Here is a 17046-nt window from a genome sequence, read left to right on the forward strand (position 1 = left end):
AGTGCTAATCTTGTTAGATTAAAGTCCGCAGATTCTGTGCTCAAGGAAATTTTTGATCTGCACTCCTAGGCAGGGCGCACCGTGCGCGTAGGACAACCTTCCCTGATTGCTGTCATTGACTCGCAGGATTTAGGCTTTTGACTTGATTGTATGCGAGTTTTTCGCCTTGACAGCCTTGATCTCGAACTCTACCTGTCCGTAGGTACCAATTACCTAGTCCAGTAACAAGCACAACTACGTACGCCCCTAGCAGCAAATAAAGTTCGTGTACCTTTGATCCATGTGACGAGTGGCAACTTACTTACATCTTTCACTAATGTCCGAGGATATTGAGGAAAATCAATAGATTTGCACACCGCTTCCCAGACTGCCGGGTCCCAAGACTGTAGGCTGCAACGTATTCCGTCACTCTTCTCATAAGCGAGCATTAGGTAACTTAATACCTCACCTAGGTAGGTAAGGTACCTACCCTGATAGGGGTTACATGGCTGCAGATCCTGTCCATGAAGCTGCCCCAGTCTCTTATTGCTAATGCGTGCCTACCTAGGGTGCTTTGTGGACAGTCAAGTACAGTATCATTACCATGCCTTCAAACACGAGATCAGCACAGTTAAGTAGTCAGAGGTTCATGCTACTGAGGAATTATCTCGGTAGGAGAAGGTACCCACAATACTACATAACAGTAAACCTCCCTGCCCACACTTAATTTAATCGGCCTGTTATCATTCACCAATCTCGACTGGATCACCACTGAATTTAGTAGCTATTTAGTGTCCGTCCACACTCGAGATCTCCATTCAGGACTAGGCGGATATATCTACCGCATGTTTCTTCATTCGTCCCTTGTTTACTCGGCTCGCCAACCCACAACAACCTAACCCGGTCTCAACGCCTTCAATCAATTTGTCTCATCTAGTCCGGTTACTATTTACGCGGTTCAAGTTTCAGGCCGCACGGCGTTTACAGCGAGAATCATCATCCGTCTTCTTTTGAGGTAGATAGCCATCAACGAAGTTCGGTATCGCATCATCGATCGAGAATAAGCGCCTTTGCCCTCGAGCAATGTGCGGAGCCCAAGACGAGTCATGAAAGTCCTAAAGATCTTTGCTGCAGTACAAGCGTTAATCAAAGCTGTTGTGGGGTCGTCAACTTGTATTTTCTCCCACGCTTGCATCCACATCTTCCAGTCTCAGAATCAGATCAGCGGACAGATCCTCAGAAGCGCCACAGGCTGACGGATATTGAGGACAATCGATTGTTCGAAAGTCTCGACCGTTTTTGCGAATCTAACCCCTATCAGCTAGTTGGTTGGTACACAAGGCGTGTCGCCGTTCCAAGTTTTCACTCCGTGGAATCACTGAAAGTGACCGCTACATTGAACGAGGTCCCAGTTGGTCCAAAGGAGAATTCGGAATTAGTGACAGTGATAAGATCGACAGTCAGCATGGAACGCATCCTCTCACAAAGTTTAAATTCTTCTGGCCAGCTACAGACAAGATAGCCATCTTCACCTTGCAGAAGGAGGATGCTTGCTCGAGCCACAAACGCCACGACCAATCATCTGGGTGCATCTCGAACTCGGCAACGGGTTGCCTTGCATCGGGAAGGTTACATGGAAGGATGTCACCGCTCCATTCAGAAACTAACTGTTCCTGGACAACTCCTCGACGGAAAGAATCACAGGTCGACGCGGTGGTGCTGACCGCCCCAGTCGTCTGTACGTACTGGGAAACTTGAAACGCTCCATTTGCGGCTGTGCATATGTAGCTAGATGCATTTGGCTATTGAACCTGGACAGACCAGGTGAAGAACCGACTCGATTCGCCTGTGCTTCCCACTATGTCTCCACCCAGGTATGACTCTTCGATTAAGCTCTCTCAACGATCGACCAATCCAAACGGCAAATCTCTCAGCATTCAGCAAGAGGGTGCTTGAGCTTAACCAGCAGAGATCATTGATGAGAATTGTGGATAGGGGACAGCCATTGTGTAAGTCATGCGCGTCACTTGGAGCACGCGAATGGGACCGGGCCCAGCGTGTCACACAACCCGTCATCGAAGGCACAAAGGGACGGTGACGCAGATCGCTCTCCTATTCCGTTGCCTAGGTCGATCGTTTCACAACTATCCTTAAAAGAATAGGCAATCAGTCTGTCTCCTCCTGATTCTCATTTTTTCCTCTTTTGTGCGCTATGGCAACCGATAAGCCTTTCCCGAATGTCATCTAAAGGCCATATGGTAAACAACGATGTCGATCTTATTTGCAGCAGCACTGATGGCAACCCTGGCGGCAGGAGTGCTGGGTGGAAGAGACCACTACACATCGCCGAGGTCTCACGACTTCACATTGCGCACAAGTCTAATGTCACTCCTGAAAAGAGTGGGAAAAGAAAGGGAAAAGAAAAGGAGATGGAGCAGGTCTCATTGGTTCAACGGCTGGCACCGCTTCTTCAAGGAACTGGGCCCGCTTGAAAAGTCAAAGTTCCACGTCTGCAGGGCAGCGCCACGGGGTTCCCAAAGCCTGATGTTCTTAGGCTAGGTAAGCTGAACTTATGTATGACGCCTACGGGCGATTATTACCATGCAACAAGGACTCTACTGCGTTCCCAGTCTACATTGAGGACACTTCAAAATGGTTTTGGGTCCAGAGTCGAGGCAAGGTAGGTGCAAGAGAGTAGTCAGTTATGCTCAGCCTCTATGAGACTAGAGGTGCCCCTCGTAAACTTCCAGCCGATTAACAACTTGAGGTTACCCTATAGAATTCTCCCGTTTATGGTTACATGAGAGTATTTTCAGGATGGAGCAATTCTTGGCTTCCCGTCCTGGGATCCAGCCCCAGCGAGGTCAGAAAAGCAAAGCTACGTGAGAGGGAAGAAAATAAATAGAATGACGACATGCACTCTGAATATGCTCTATTATTCTCATTTGCATTGTTGTTTGCTGGGAATTGAATGCGCTCAGCGAAAAGCGAAGATGTATGGAGTGGTAAAAATGCATGCGGAAAGCAGAAAAATCAGAACTGAGAAAATCAAATTTTTTTCTACCCGCAGCATCACCACCAGCTTAGTATACAAAACTCCATCAGCCACCACCTGTCAACAGAATCACCATAACAAACATCCGACGGGGTGATTCCCAGACAAAACCTTAGGCTGGCTTGTCTCACTGCTTGAAATCAAACCATAGATACGAAGGACCTGTCAGTCACCGAGAAGGTAGCCGATCGGCTGATTGATCTCGACCAGAAGTCGAATACGGGAAGATCGTTATCTGGCGATTGTTTGGCCAGAGCATCAGTATATTGCACAGATCTAGTATTATCATCGTCTCCTTGTATAACCAGCGATAAGTAGAAAGGCATCCTGCCGGGGTTCTTTGTTGCACGGTGCCATGCACACCCTCACGGCCACAGCATCATCCTCGCTCAATCTGGGCCCGGGGAATTACATCTACTCGATCACTCCCGCGTCGCCTGGCTCATTGGCGGCTATTTCATCGGATGACTCGTTGCGTGTTTTTGACGCCGCTGGGCTTGGCCGTGTAGCTGTGGTGGCGGCGAAAACGCATGGGAACGGGGGCGTGACGTCTCTGAGGAGGTATGGGTCTGGTCAGGATCAGCAGCTGCTAGTTACTGGTGGTAGGGATGGGAAGGTGAAGGTGTGGGATCTGAGAGGGGGCAAGGGTTCGGCTGTTGTTGAGATGGAGACTGGTGAGTTGGTTCTCGCTGAGATGGTCTCCTCGCTCTGGGTGATTTGTCTGTGCTAACTGCTTTGTTTTATGTGGATAGCCAGGAATGCGCCTGTGCTGTCGGTAGCTTGCTGTTCAGAGACCAATACTGTCGTTACTGGTACGGAGCTGGTCTCCTCGCAGGCTGTTGTTGCATTCTGGTCAGTCATGGCTGGATTGATGACATTCGGCGTCTACGCAAACTGCTAACTGCCTTGTAGGGATATTAGATCGCCGGGAACAACCCGGCTCCAGTATGTTGAGAGCCACAACGACGACGTGACCGAGGTGCGTATGCGTCCTACCCTCACTTCGCGTTGCGCTATGTACTGATAAGAACCAGCTTCAATACCACCCCGTCCGTAACAACATCTTACTGTCCGGAAGCACAGACGGACTGGTTAACATCTACGACACTACCATCACGGACGAGGACGACGCCCTGGTGCAGGTCATCAACCACGGCTCCGTCCACCACGCCGGGTTCCTGGGCGAGCGTACCATCTACGCCCTCAGCCATGACGAGGACTTCTCCGTCCACCCGGCCACAGATCCCGACGAGCAGGCTGAGGAACCCAAGCCCATCCAGTTTGGTGATCTAAGGCAGCCTCTCAACTGCGAGTACATCGCCCAGCTCTGCACTGGCAGCCAGTCGGCGTATATCGCTGCTGGACATAAACTGTACGTCCATATCTCTTGTTTATATCTGTTTTCGGTCATATCTGACAGCTTCTCCCGGCAGTGATAAACGCCTAGATCTCGTCCCTCTCATTCCTGATCCGTGGCGGTTCGACCAGGCGAATCTCTGGCGTCTTCCCGGCGCACACGGCGAGGAGGTTGTCCGTTCAATCTACGTCGACGAGCAGGTATGTTTCTTCTAGTCGTGCTTCTAAATCGACCCGACTCACCATTCTTGCAGGGTCATTCCGTATTCACCGGAGGAGAGGACGGGTTCGTCCGTGTCTGGAAGCCAATGGACGAGGATGAAACTCAGGGCGAATATTCTCCGGCCAAACCTCCACGGCCAAAGGAGAAGAAACGGGAGAAGGAGCGCTTTAAGCCATATTGATTGTGGCTGGTGTGAGCTACTAGATTGTAAACGATATTACATGCATTCTTTGAAACGTTGTAAATGTCGTATGTACCGTCATAAGCTGCGAGTCTCGTTTTGTATCGTCAAAATAACTGGGATTTCACCATCCTCCAAAACACTCCAGGCGAATATATATATCCGAGTCCACAACCGTAACTAACAACGACGACATCGCGCAAGGCAACTATCTTTACTGTATTATAGACACGCTCATACAAAAAACCTGCTATAATGAGTTAGGGAAAAAAAAATAAAACCGAATCAGAGATGAAAATCAGAAGTCCACCGGACAAAAAAACAAAAAGTAGTCGCGCCCGGGATCGAACCGGGAACCTTCTCGGAATCCTTGCGAAGCTCACATGACTGTGAACGAGAAATCATAACCATTAGACCACGCGACTGCTTGTTGGAATAATCAGGAAAGGCATATTTTATGTACTGAGAGAACTAAACTACTGGATAGGAAACTTCAAGTCTTGCCCCGTGTCCGCATCCAAACTTTTTTTTTTCCACTTCGTGATCTCAATCAGTTTCTGCGACGGCGGTAGTCGGTAGTCTGTCCCGACCATTTCTTCCCTGATTCTTTTTTAAGCCACCTTCCTAAATCCTCATCTCCAAGGCGGCTATACTTCCCCCCCAGCCGCCGCTCCAGGTTATTCCTGCCAGATTTTCTAAGCGCCGTTCCACAAAGGCAAACCTCGATGCCCGCCAGAGCCGTTCCATCTAAATTAACCGCCCTCCAACCGCCTCACCAACTCTATCACACCTCTCCTCCGACCCATATTACCCACAAAAGGGTCCAACGAAAATGGACGCCCAAGCCTACCTCATCCGTCACGGCTGGTCCGGACCAGGCAACCCACTGAATCCCGACCGTCCACAGGGCGGCGGGTTGGGTCTCACAAGACCGATCCTCGTCGCGCGACGCTCCGGCAACCAGGGCGTGGGCAAGAAAACGACCAAGGATCCCACGAATCAGTGGTGGCTGCGTGGGTTTGAGGATGCGCTGAAGGGCGTGGGGCAGGAGAGTGTTGGCGGTGCTGGGACAGTACCGAAGCCGAATGCTTTGACCAGTGAATTGTATCGGTTTTTTGTGAGGGGTGAGGTCGTTCCTGGTACGATTGATTGGAAGAAGAAGTTGGTGGCCGTGGAGGAGAGCAAGAAAAAGAGGAAAAGGAAGGAGGAGAGCGAGGGTGAGGATGCTGAAGAGGCAAAGGCGCGGCGGAAGGAGGAGAAGCGAAAGAAGCGAAAGATGAAGGAGGTTTCGGCCAGTGTGGAGGAGACGACACCTGAGGGTCGAGCCGAGACTAAAGAGGAGCGCCGACGGAGAAAGGACGACAAGAAGAGGAGGAAACAAGAGAAGGAGCTGAAGAAGCAGGAGGAGAGCAGTGCCGGCGAGGATGAAAAGGCCGCTCGCAAGGAGAAGAAGAGAAAGGAAAAGAAGAAGACGGAAAATCCGGAAGATGAATACCCTACTCCTCCGTCTACGGAACCAGAGCAGACGGAGTCCAGCAGTGGGCGGGACGAATCCTCAGACACAACGGCAAAGCCGAAGAAGAGAAAGGAGAAGGAGGATTCGAAACAGGACAAAAAGGCCCGGAAGAAAGGCGCATCGTCCGAGGACAGCACGAAAAAGAAGTCAAAAAAGTCGAAAAAGTCGACAAACGAGTGATTTTGGCCCGCTCTTCATGTACAGATAGATTTTCGTTCATCAGATCAGATACCCATTTGGCACTGCTACGCCGGCTTGATAAAAGTTCATATACCATGTCATTTTTTTTCACTTGTCGTCTTTACCTCGTAAAATCATGCCTCGGGCAATCTACCTGGCTTGCCCGAAAGAATCCAAGGCCTCCTCTCCCAGAACTCATCCTTGATAATGTCGACATGATCAACAACCACCTGCGCTTTCCGTCGCAATTTTCGCAGTTTGTCTTGCTGCGACCTGGAAGTTTTGCTTTCGTCCACCAGCGCCTCATCATCATCCCCGTGCCTTGATTTGGACTCAGGCTTGGGATCCTCTAATTGATACTGCAGAATCCACGTTAGACGGCGATCATAAAAGGCATCCCTGCTCGCCTACCTGACGATAAACCACACTCCCTTTTTTAAACATCTCATCCTCGTTGTTATAATTGATCCCGAACCTCTTGAAGAGGATCTCATTCTTGTCGGATGAGACAGTCCCCTGACACGATTCGTCAGCTCATGTGGAGTAAATCATAATTCAGAAGCGCACACACCTGTAACTCCCTCTCAGCGTCCGTATTACTCATCCCTCCCTTCTGAACCATCGTCCAAAACGTCGTATTGTAGAGATTATTGATGTGGCCTGGTTCAATCAGTACATGACAACGGAGCACAAATCTGGAGATCAAACGCACAATCAACCTGCCTCCAACTCATATAATCGCGTAAGATCCTAGTGGTCGGGTACAGGACCGCCCGCCCGTCGAACGAGGGCAGGTACGGAGGCTGCAGAGGCGTAGACGGGAAATACGTCCCCCATTGGTAGATATAATGTGCTGTAAATGTAGACACAATCGTCGTGACGAGCTTACTAACGCCCAAGGTAAGTGTTTGCAGAGTCAAAATGTCAAGACGGGGGCAACAATGCTCGCCCTGGCTGTGGATGACTCACGCGCTGCGTCGCTCGAACAACTGACAGCTGGGGTGAAAAACGAAGCTGCGCATTGTCAGAGTCTCGAATCGTGTAGATCTAGCTGGTGAGGGACAGACCTGTATTCATCGCTCACGCCATAGGCGATGCATAGGTCTGGGAGTTCTTTCATGACCTCCACGGCGGCGGCGTTCATCAGGTCCAGCGCGCGGCGGTCGTTGGGTTTGATGAACCCATAGCGATCGGAAAGTCTATGTCATTTGTTATTCAGGCATATTGGGGAACAAAGGGAATGGGGAGGCAAATACTTGTGAAATCCTCTGCCGTCGATGCGAACCACGATCCAGGTATTCGGCAGCAAGACGTCGGGCTGCTCAAATGATTTGACGTACTCGTATCTGATTACGCATGTCAGCTATTGCTCCATGCTCAATGAGAAAGGAAACTAAATACTTTGAGTTGGCCATTTCAGCAAATTATCTTGCGTATCCTTCGTTGCGAGGTTGCCATAGGTAGTCTTGTTCAGTTTTGCTGGCCGGCCAAATGAAATCTCTCTGTTGTGCGGGAAGCTGTGCGGACTACAAGAATTGAGCCATGATTGCTGCCAGATTAATCTAAGGCATTCAAAAACCCGTACTACAATCACCGAAAATATTCTAAGCATTAATTTGACTACATTGATCATTCTGATGAGATATGCGGTGAGATGGTATGTTTCACCCACCAACTATACGATTCTCGTATATGAAAGTGCTATATACCAATGAATGACTTTAGACATAATGATAATAAGAAAACCTTGGAAAAAGGAGTAGAAAGACTCGCAGGTCCTCGCCAAGCACATGGAAAAGAAACAATCAAAGAACGCATAGAAATGCATAGGTGCAGCACCAACATGCATTTTGTGCAATCCGTTATCGAGAGGTGTGAAACGTCAAACACAAGGATCACAAAAAGGCTAAGGCCAGCTCAGGGTTCCTCTTCCTCGGCGATCTCGTCATCGCCAGTCTCGCTGGCCAATTCGCTAGGCCTTTCACTTGTCTCACTGGCAGCTTTGTCCGATTTCTTGGACTTCCGGCTGAAAAAACCCAGACTGCTTCTAGTCGATCTGTCTGCAGACGGAGCGCTGGAGACAGTGCTGTCAATACTTTTGGCAAGTTGCGCCTCGCTGCTTGCATCCTCGTCGATGTCACCCTGGGACGAATCGCCCTTCTTCGAAAACAAGCCGGAGCGTTCCTTCCACGAACCGAATTTGCTCGAGCTGCCCTTTCGAGTGATCTTTCTAATAAACGATTCCTTCGAGTTGCTGTTGTCCGCAGAAGTGGCCGATGGCATGCGCTCCAGCGATTCGTACGAATCACCAGTGAAGATGGACAAGGACCGGGAACGCGAATCCCTCGAAATGCGCGGCTCCGACGGAGAGCCCTCATCCATGTGAAAATCGAAAGGCATATCGGATTCTCTCTCCTTTCCTTTCTCTTTATCCTTATCCTTGTCGGACTTTCTGCTGAAGATGGTCTTAAACGTGGGTGCTGCCGGATTTAATTTTGGAGTTACTGGGCGGTGGGAGGACGACGGCCGCGTACCAATCGGGGCTTGCAACGGCCGACCTTGGCGTTCAAAAGACTCCTGAGGAAAATCAGGCTCACCAGTCAGCCCAAGGGGCAAGTGACCAGAGGACCCGTACGTAATGGACGGCCGACGGGATTGAGCCCTGGACCAGCTGGACGGGGAGGCCCAATCAAATCCAAGAAGACTGCGATGGTTAGGCTTTTCAGCAGACGGCCATCCGAAAGGACGATTATCCGTCGAGGGATGAGGAAGCTGATTATCGAAGGAAAAGGTCGACGAAGGTCTTGGGGACAGGGAACCTCGTCGGACAGTACCTAGAATCGATGCTGGATCGATTGGATCGTGACGAGGACTGAACTGATTATAACCAGTGCTGAGATCAGAGGGCTCGCTTGACTTCAGCAAACTGCTACTTCCACCGCCGAAACCGAATCGGCTGGGGGAGAAGATACTGGTAAATCCTGCTCGTCGCGACGGCAGGTGGTCAGAAGAGCTGTCTGCGGTGACAGCGGCAGTATTACTCCTGGGAAGCAACGATATCGGGTTGGCCCAGTTGCCTGTATGACTCAATCTCCGACGCCTTGAACCGATGGGGTCCATTTCGTCCAGATTCCTAGGGAAGGATTGGCTCTGTCCAGGTTTCAGGGTGCCCAGCAAAGGTGGCTCATCTGCCAGTGTTTTACCACGAGGACGATGGAAGCCAAATAATCCCGACAGCCTTCTCGTCGCGCTTTTAGGAGCATCACTAGATTCATCAACATGTGTAGACTGAGGCTCGGTCCCTTTGCGATCCTCATGGGGGCTGGCGAAAATGCTAGCTGGTTTGCTTCCCACTGCAGACTCAGGAGACGATGGGCCGCGCGAATAGCTTTCCCGCTGCGATTCGGACAATTCCAGGTTTGAGAAACGAGGTCGAACTATTGGACGCGGGGGCTCCGGAGATTCTTCATCCCCTAAAAGATCAGACGGGAGCAGGGCATCGGCCCGTGGACTCATTTGAGGATTACCGAAGGAAAGATCGAGATCCCCCCGCATCGGATCTTGCTGGTCCGAGAGACCCGGAAGGGTCATGCCATTATTGATATTGAAGAAGGCAGGAGCGGGAGCAAATGTAGGCGAGTTGGTGGAAGGTGGATTGAAGTTGACACCGCCAGGGAACGATGGTTCCAAGCCGGGGAAATTCATCGGGGAGGAGACGTTGCTGTTGAGAGAGCTGCGATGGCGGCGCGGACGGATAGTCGCAGTATTTGACATGTCCAGATCGAGAGCTGGTAGAGTGAACGGTCCACTGCTGCCCGAACGCTGGGTAGTCAACCACTTGAGGCGCTCCTGGGCCTCTTGGTACTGTTGCTGAGCCTTGTTTAAGTTAGTAACCCTCAATCTGGAAACGCCAGTACGTTGTCTGGGCACCCACCTGTGCGTGAAGATTCACTAAAGCAGCATATCGCGCGTTGAGATTGCTCAACTTGACCTCCCACTGCCTTGCTCGCTCGTTGTCGATGCGGTCCAACTCCTTCCCATCCTCGCTGTCTCCCCCCTGCTGACGCTTTCGCTCCTCCTCCAGCTTCTTGACACGCCCACCTTTGTCCTGAATCTCATCATCGAGAACTTTCATCTCTGCCTGCTCCTTGGCAATCTTTTCTCGAACCTCATCTGCACTCCTTTTCCCTTCCTCTTCCATGCGAGCCTTCTCCTCGTTGATCTGCGCAACCTCAGTGGTCATCCGCTCCATTTCCTCACGCCAGCGAATAATGTCCTCCTTGCGCTTCTTTCGTTCAGTCTCTTTCTGCTGCAGAAGCCTCTCGCGCTTGGCCTTTTCGTTTTGGACGGTTCGATTGACGCTCTCCAGCTTGTTAACGTGCTTCTTCAAATCGCCACTGGCCTCGTCCTTCTCCTTCACACGCTTTCTCAGCTGGTCACGCTGTCTCTCAAGCTCTTTCAAAAGCGCGATATGCTCCTCCTCTTCTTCCGCCGCCTGCTTCTCCACATTTTCATTCTCATGCTGCAGAGTCTTCAATCTGTCGGCCAACCGTTCCAAGGTCTCACTGTTGTCACTATGCGTTGCGTGTTTCTGAGTCTCCTCCGGATGGCCATGTGGGAGGTCGACGCCGCTAGCCGCGGGGGATTGTTTCCGTCCAGCAGAGGAACGTTTCCCTTGCAGTTGTCCTCCACTAAGCTCGCGAGCCATCAAAGGGGCTGAAGGGGCAACCAACCCGGCAGTGGGTCGTGGGATTGAGGCCCGGATCGTCGGGCTACCAACCGGGGCATTTTGCTGAGATTGCGACAAAGGAAGAGGCTTCGTCCGAACATGAATAACCGCGCTGGGTGTCTGAAAATTTGCCGCACTGACGGAAAAGACGCAAATGTGATATATACTTCCTGGGACCAGGTTTGAGATTCCTACCGCAGTCTCTGCTCGTTTCGATTCACCAACTATTGGAATGTTAGTGTTGATGTAACTTGCGAAAGTAATACGCAAAAATAAGCTACCTTTGGAGCCGTTGACTTGAATAATGTGCTTATGAATGGAATTGTGAAAGTCGGGCAGTTTCCAGGCGATGCGAACCTCACGGGCGGTAATCTCCTCTAGAGTGACCTCTGGTGGCGGAGGGATGTCCAACCCGAGCTTTTCGACCAGTACTTCGTTCGGAGTCTGACAAACTTGCCATGCACGATATAGTAACCTTCACGGATATTAGATAGAAGACCATCAAAGGCGAAACAAATATTCCAGCTCACCATATAAGCGCCCATAGAATCGCGACAGCTAGAAAGAGAGCCATAACGCCTCGTACCCTCACTGGGGGAACCACGCTGGGGTAGGCGTAAAAGGAAAGATATAACGGCTCATACATCACAGCATTGGGTACCCATGGAGACGGGCGTAACGGAAGGGAAAAAGAGGGGTAAAGAAGGAATTGACAGGCGAGAAAATCCTCAGCCTTTTCTTTCGCCCTCTTGCGAACCTGTCTAACTATCTACTACAGTTGTTAAATGCGAGTCTTTCTCGGTAGATTAGTTGAGAGGAACATGGCACTAACCAGATAAGGGATGTCAGGTGAGGTCAGCTGACTGATGTTCGGCTTAGTCAACAATGCAAAAACAAAAAGTCTTGGCACGAAGATCCCCCCCGAAACAGTAGCGCGCAGAATGGGATCCCAATCAGGCTTAGTGCTGCCCAGCCGGCCCTGCCTCCGCAAGACCTAAACCGAGGAAGTTTCCTTTCTGAGCGATCTGCTGCAGCCTTAGGAATCCATTTCCATTCGGCCAGTGACATGTGACTTGGCCCGCTCGTTGGGTGGTTGAGAGCGCCCGCAGTAATCATCATCGAAAGGTGCTCCCCAACAGCCAACAGGCTATCATCAGAATCCTTTATCTGGGTACTACTATCTGCATTTTGTATTCTCCTGCTCTTTTCCTCTTCGTCTCTCTTGTCGCTTTGTTTAGAGGTCTATTTGTTGTCCAAATATAGATCTCTTTGATTCCTTGTATTTTAGCCCGGTCTTGTTTCAGACGGCATTACATTCGTTTTCCCCCAGCTGGGTATGTCGCAGCTGGAGCGCTCTCTCGGGCATTGTCACATGGGTCATATGTAGGCGGCAATTCCTGCCAACCTCCCGACTGCTGACATAGTCTCAAACCTTTTACTACACATATCTTACCTGCCCTACCTATCTCAATCGTCGGTCTTCACTATCTCTACTCGCTTCCCTGGTCCATCCGAATTAATTGAAGGCGCATCCGACGTCGCCATCTCGGGATGCAGTACGTCCGAAGTATCAGCGGTTCGGTGTCGAAGACATGGAATTCTATCAATCCAGCCACCTTGAGCGGGGCCATTGATGTCATCGTCATCGAGCAGGAAGATGGTAGCTCCTCATACTTAGTGGTCTCTATAACCCTTTGTTGCTAATGCTTGCGATAGGAACACTCGCCTGTTCACCATTCCATGTTCGATTCGGCAAATTCTCTTTGCTCCGTCCATATGAGAAGAAGGTACCGATATGCTGTCCCGGAGAATTTGTTTTTCGGACCTGACTGAGCTGGATTTTTTCTTCAGGTGGAATTTCAAGTCAATGGAGTCAAGCAGGACTATGCGATGAAGCTCGGGGAGGGCGGAGAGGCCTTTTTCGTCTTTGAAACATCAGACGAGATCCCCGCTTCGCTGCAGACGTCACCGCTAGTATCGCCGGCGGCCAGTCCGAGAACGCGGAGCGAGGAAGATCTTCCATCTTCTCTTCAGGAACCGGAGTTTCTGGACCTCGAGAAGTCCTCTGCCACTACTCATTCGCAGGATGTGAAAGCAGGCTCGGACATACCTCTGCTTTCGAGAGGGGCGAGGGCATCTAGTGATTTGGGTACGGTGGCGCTTTCCTTGGTCAGGATCTGAGGCTGTTGCTCATATGGATATAGGTGCCATGACTCCTCTGTCGCAATCCCCGGAAGAGACCAGTGTCGGCCGACTCCGCCGCGGCTCCTTGGGCAACGCACCAGGTTTTGACCGGGCATCGTCTGAGCCTGTACTAACAGCGAAGAGAAATACCGGTACTTCCAACGAGGGTGGTTTTGCAGTTGGATCGCAGCCTCCCAGTCCCACAACCAGCGACGGCCACAATCACACCGATCGCCCTCGGAGTCCTCCTTTACTCACGCCGCAGGAAGCCGTTTCACGCGCACTTTCTCTGTCAAAGAAACTGTCGTCATCCAACATTCCAACTCGCGTCAATGAGACGGGCGATCTCATGCTCGACATGACCGGTTACAAAAGCAACGAGGAGGACGCTTTGCGTGCCGAACTTATTGCCCGTAAGATATTGGCGGAGGAACTGGAGGGAAGCTACGACATTGGCGGCCTTATCGGAGCGGACGAGCATGGAAACTTGTGGATCTACAGTAGCGAGGAGGCAAAGGAGGCTGCCAACCGCCGGGCGACTTTTAATTCGATGCGACCGCACTCGGCCATGAGTGAAAATGCCATTTCTGACCCTGGGTACCACAGCGACACCGATCACCCTGTGTCCGAGTCGCCGTATCCGACTCGGCATCACCGTGCCAAATCCGATGTGCAGCCAGGCCCCCCTACCCCTCCGCAGTCACCTACTCAAGACTCGACTCCAGGAGAGCAAACCCGGAATTATGCCAAGACTCTTCGCCTGACGAGTGATCAGCTCAAGGCACTGAATCTGAAGCCTGGTGCCAATCCAATGTCGTTCAGTGTGAACAGAGCTACCTGTACTGCGACCATGTACCTCTGGAATAGTACCACGCCGATTGTCATTTCCGATATCGATGGGACGATCACCAAGTTAGTCTCCATACTGTGTATTACATGTCAAGGTACTGACGAAGTGCAGGTCCGACGCTTTGGGTCATGTGTTGAATATGATCGGTCGGGATTGGACACATGCTGGTGTGGCGAAGCTCTACACCGACATTGTCAATAACGGCTACAATATCATGTATCTCACAAGTCGATCTGTAGGCCAGGCGGATACCACGCGTACGTACCTTTACGGAGTCTGCCAAGATGGCTACAGATTACCAAAGGGTCCTGTGATCATGAGCCCTGACCGGACGATTGCGGCGCTCAGGCGGGAAATCTACCTGAGGAAACCAGAGGTGTTCAAGATGGCTTGCTTGCGGGACATTTTGGGTCTTTTCAACGGAAAGGAGAATCCGTTCTACGCTGGCTTCGGCAACCGTCTGACAGACGCGCTGAGTTACCGGTCGGTCAACATTCCGTCGACCAGGATCTTTACCATCAACTCGAACGCGGAGGTATCCTTGGATCTTCTCAGCCTGAATAAGTACAAGAGCAGTTATGTGACAATGCAGGAACTGCTAGATCATTTCTTCCCACCAGTCAGCCTGCTGGTCCAGCCTGGAGGTGAAAATTGTACCGATTTCACCTACTGGAGAGACGCTCCTCAGGATGTTGAGATATTCTCGGATACGGATAGTGATGAAGAAGACGAAGAGGACGAAGACGAGCTAGACGAGGAGATAGAAGACGAGGAAGAGGAGGAGTATGACGGCGAGTTGACCGAAGAAGAAGGCAGTGAAATTGATGAGGAAGTTGACGAACTTGGGGAGAGTTACATCTCACAGGAGTCGATGGATGGACTTCGGTTGTCTGAGTCAAAGGCTTCTTTGGCCGCAGACGGTTCAACCCTGGTCGAGGAAGACGAAGACGAAAATGCGGATGATATGGCCGCAGAGACCAAGATGCTAAATTCAAGGCCTCTCCCGACGGCTGAACCCGTTCGGTCTGCTTGAGCAAACCGAGACAGCGTGAAAGTGCTAGATCCCGACGTCTTCTTTTGGTATAACTGAAGCTATCTCGCATGGCTTTGCAACGCTCGATGATACCCAACCCTCGCATCAATTGTCGTGACAGCGTCGGCCCACATTATCAGAGCCTCTCTGGCATCTTGATTTCTTTGCATAAGCGGCGTTGAATAATTGCATACTGATTGTTGCCTCGTTTTTTTTTTTGTTGTGAGCATTGTTGGACGACCTGGCGCTATAGAGATTCTCAGCGAGTTGCATGGTTTGATTCAGAGTTGTGTCTTGAAGTATTCGCACCTGGATAGAGTGTTAGGATACAAGTACATATTGTTATATAATCGAGTTGTTTCTGTCTTGTCGAATGGGTCGTCGCTGTTGGGCTGTTCCAAGCATCGAATAAAGCCGATGGGATGACTTCCGAATATGGCATAGCGCCTCATGGAGTAGTCGAAATCCAGCTCCTCGATCAACTCCGATAGACTGTAAAACCTCAGTTTAATAATGACACAACCACACTCTGTCGTTAAATTGCAGTCTTCTATTTCTCGAATTTATGCTACGCTGCTGTGGTCTAGCTGTGGATGCTGCTCTGAGACGTGCCACCGATAGCTGATTTCTCGACAATTTTTATCACACCTCTCTCCGACCGCACCTCACCTCACCTCACTTCACCATCCATTTATCCAACATCAAGCACATACAATGGCATCGCCAGCTCAAGCACAGGCTCCGGCCTCGGCATCGAATCAACCTCTCACACCGCCAGCCGAACCCTCATCAACAAATAACACAGCCAACACCACCGCCTCCTCGCAACCACCTCACCCTACGGGAACCTCCACCACCGCACCCAACACAGCGATGCCCTCCGCAACTCCCCAGCCAACGCAGATCCCATCGACGTCCCTCACAGACAGCGGCAAATCACGGCGCCCACGCGATGTCCGCCTAATCCACATGCTTCTCGCCTCGCTCGGCGTAACCGCATACCAGGAACGGGTCCCGCTCCAACTCCTCGATTTCGCGTACCGCTACACCTCAGGCGTTCTCCAGGACGCGGTCCACCTCGCGACGGAGGGCTACGCAGGCGCCACAGACGCAGGGCCAAGCAGCAGCCGTGGCCCGGTAGAAGTCAACAGCGTGACGCTCCCTGCGCTGCGGCTGAGTATCGCGTCGCGCCTCCATTACCAGTTCCAGACAGGGCTGCCGAAGGAATTTCTGATGGATGTTGCGTCGGAGCGGAATCGCGTGGCGTTGCCGGGTGCGTCGAGGGGGTTTGACACTGCGGCCCAGGCGAAGAGTACGTCCGCGGCCAATCAGAGTGTTATAATGGGGGGGATGCGGTTGCCGCCGGAGCGGTTCTGTCTAACCGGCACGGGGTGGAATATGAAGGATGAGTGGGAGAGTGAAGGGGAGGAAGAGGTCGAGGACGCGGCGGCGCAGGCGGACGTCGGTCAGGATCAGGAGAGGAACGCTGGTGGTGGGTTGGCGGGTGTCAAGGAGGAAGGGGATGAGGATATGGGCGAGGATGATGAGGATGGCAAGATGGAGGATATATTTGGGGAAGATACGGCCATGGGGGAGGGTGAAGGAGATGAAGACAAGGCTATGACGGATGTTTAATTCCCTTAGACGGAGTTGGGCGCATGGGTTGAGTGTGGAGATTCCATGATCTTGCATTGGTCAAGGTTTGATGCCGGCGCTGGTCAAACAAGCAAAGCAAAGCGTATTGTACATGTACATAATGA

The 17046-nt window shown here is 51.3% G+C and overlaps 6 protein-coding genes and 1 non-coding gene across 7 annotated transcripts, besides 1 other annotated feature; 4 read left to right on the plus strand and 3 right to left on the minus strand.

Moving 5' to 3' along the window:
• Window positions 1-3389: 3389 nt before the first annotated feature.
• On the plus strand, window positions 3390-4794 carry NFIA_010760 (WD repeat protein; the record flags this gene model as incomplete). The annotated part of the gene is made up of 6 exons (XM_001264291.1): window positions 3390-3708; window positions 3787-3886; window positions 3947-4013; window positions 4069-4406; window positions 4468-4591; window positions 4645-4794. The coding sequence occupies 6 exons, from the start codon at window positions 3390-3392 to the stop codon at window positions 4792-4794; spliced, it is 1098 nt and encodes a 365-aa protein (XP_001264292.1).
• Window positions 4795-5123: 329 nt separating this feature from the next.
• Window positions 5124-5219, minus strand: NFIA_010770. Its single transcript has one exon. It is a non-coding gene; the product is annotated as a tRNA-Val (tRNA).
• Window positions 5220-5626: 407 nt separating this feature from the next.
• NFIA_010780 (uncharacterized protein) lies at window positions 5627-6490 on the plus strand (the record flags this gene model as incomplete). The annotated part of the gene is made up of 1 exon (XM_001264292.1): window positions 5627-6490. One exon carries the CDS (start codon window positions 5627-5629, stop codon window positions 6488-6490), a length of 864 nt encoding a protein of 287 aa, XP_001264293.1.
• A 134-nt stretch (window positions 6491-6624) lies between these two features.
• Window positions 6625-7905, minus strand: NFIA_010790 (tRNA guanylyltransferase; the record flags this gene model as incomplete). Its single annotated transcript, XM_001264293.1, has 8 exons — window positions 6625-6849; window positions 6902-7006; window positions 7062-7150; window positions 7203-7378; window positions 7460-7504; window positions 7558-7689; window positions 7747-7836; window positions 7892-7905. The coding sequence occupies 8 exons, from the start codon at window positions 7903-7905 to the stop codon at window positions 6625-6627; spliced, it is 876 nt and encodes a 291-aa protein (XP_001264294.1).
• A 502-nt stretch (window positions 7906-8407) lies between these two features.
• NFIA_010800 (Fibronectin type III domain protein) lies at window positions 8408-11865 on the minus strand (the record flags this gene model as incomplete). Its single annotated transcript, XM_001264294.1, has 4 exons — window positions 8408-10366; window positions 10425-11443; window positions 11501-11694; window positions 11750-11865. The coding sequence occupies 4 exons, from the start codon at window positions 11863-11865 to the stop codon at window positions 8408-8410; spliced, it is 3288 nt and encodes a 1095-aa protein (XP_001264295.1).
• Window positions 11866-12770: 905 nt separating this feature from the next.
• NFIA_010810 (putative lipin Smp2) lies at window positions 12771-15286 on the plus strand (the record flags this gene model as incomplete). The annotated part of the gene is made up of 5 exons (XM_001264295.1): window positions 12771-12879; window positions 12936-13006; window positions 13071-13368; window positions 13424-14315; window positions 14365-15286. 5 exons carry the CDS (start codon window positions 12771-12773, stop codon window positions 15284-15286), a joined length of 2292 nt encoding a protein of 763 aa, XP_001264296.1.
• A 657-nt stretch (window positions 15287-15943) lies between these two features.
• Window positions 15944-15971: a microsatellite.
• A 29-nt stretch (window positions 15972-16000) lies between these two features.
• On the plus strand, window positions 16001-16921 carry NFIA_010820 (putative transcription initiation factor TFIID, 31kD subunit; the record flags this gene model as incomplete). The annotated part of the gene is made up of 1 exon (XM_001264296.1): window positions 16001-16921. One exon carries the CDS (start codon window positions 16001-16003, stop codon window positions 16919-16921), a length of 921 nt encoding a protein of 306 aa, XP_001264297.1.
• Between the last annotated feature and the right edge of the window lie 125 nt (window positions 16922-17046).

The sequence above is a fragment of the Aspergillus fischeri genome, genomic scaffold (assembly GCF_000149645.3).
Source record: "Aspergillus fischeri NRRL 181 1099437636249 genomic scaffold, whole genome shotgun sequence".
NCBI classification, from domain to species: domain Eukaryota; kingdom Fungi; phylum Ascomycota; class Eurotiomycetes; order Eurotiales; family Aspergillaceae; genus Aspergillus; species Aspergillus fischeri.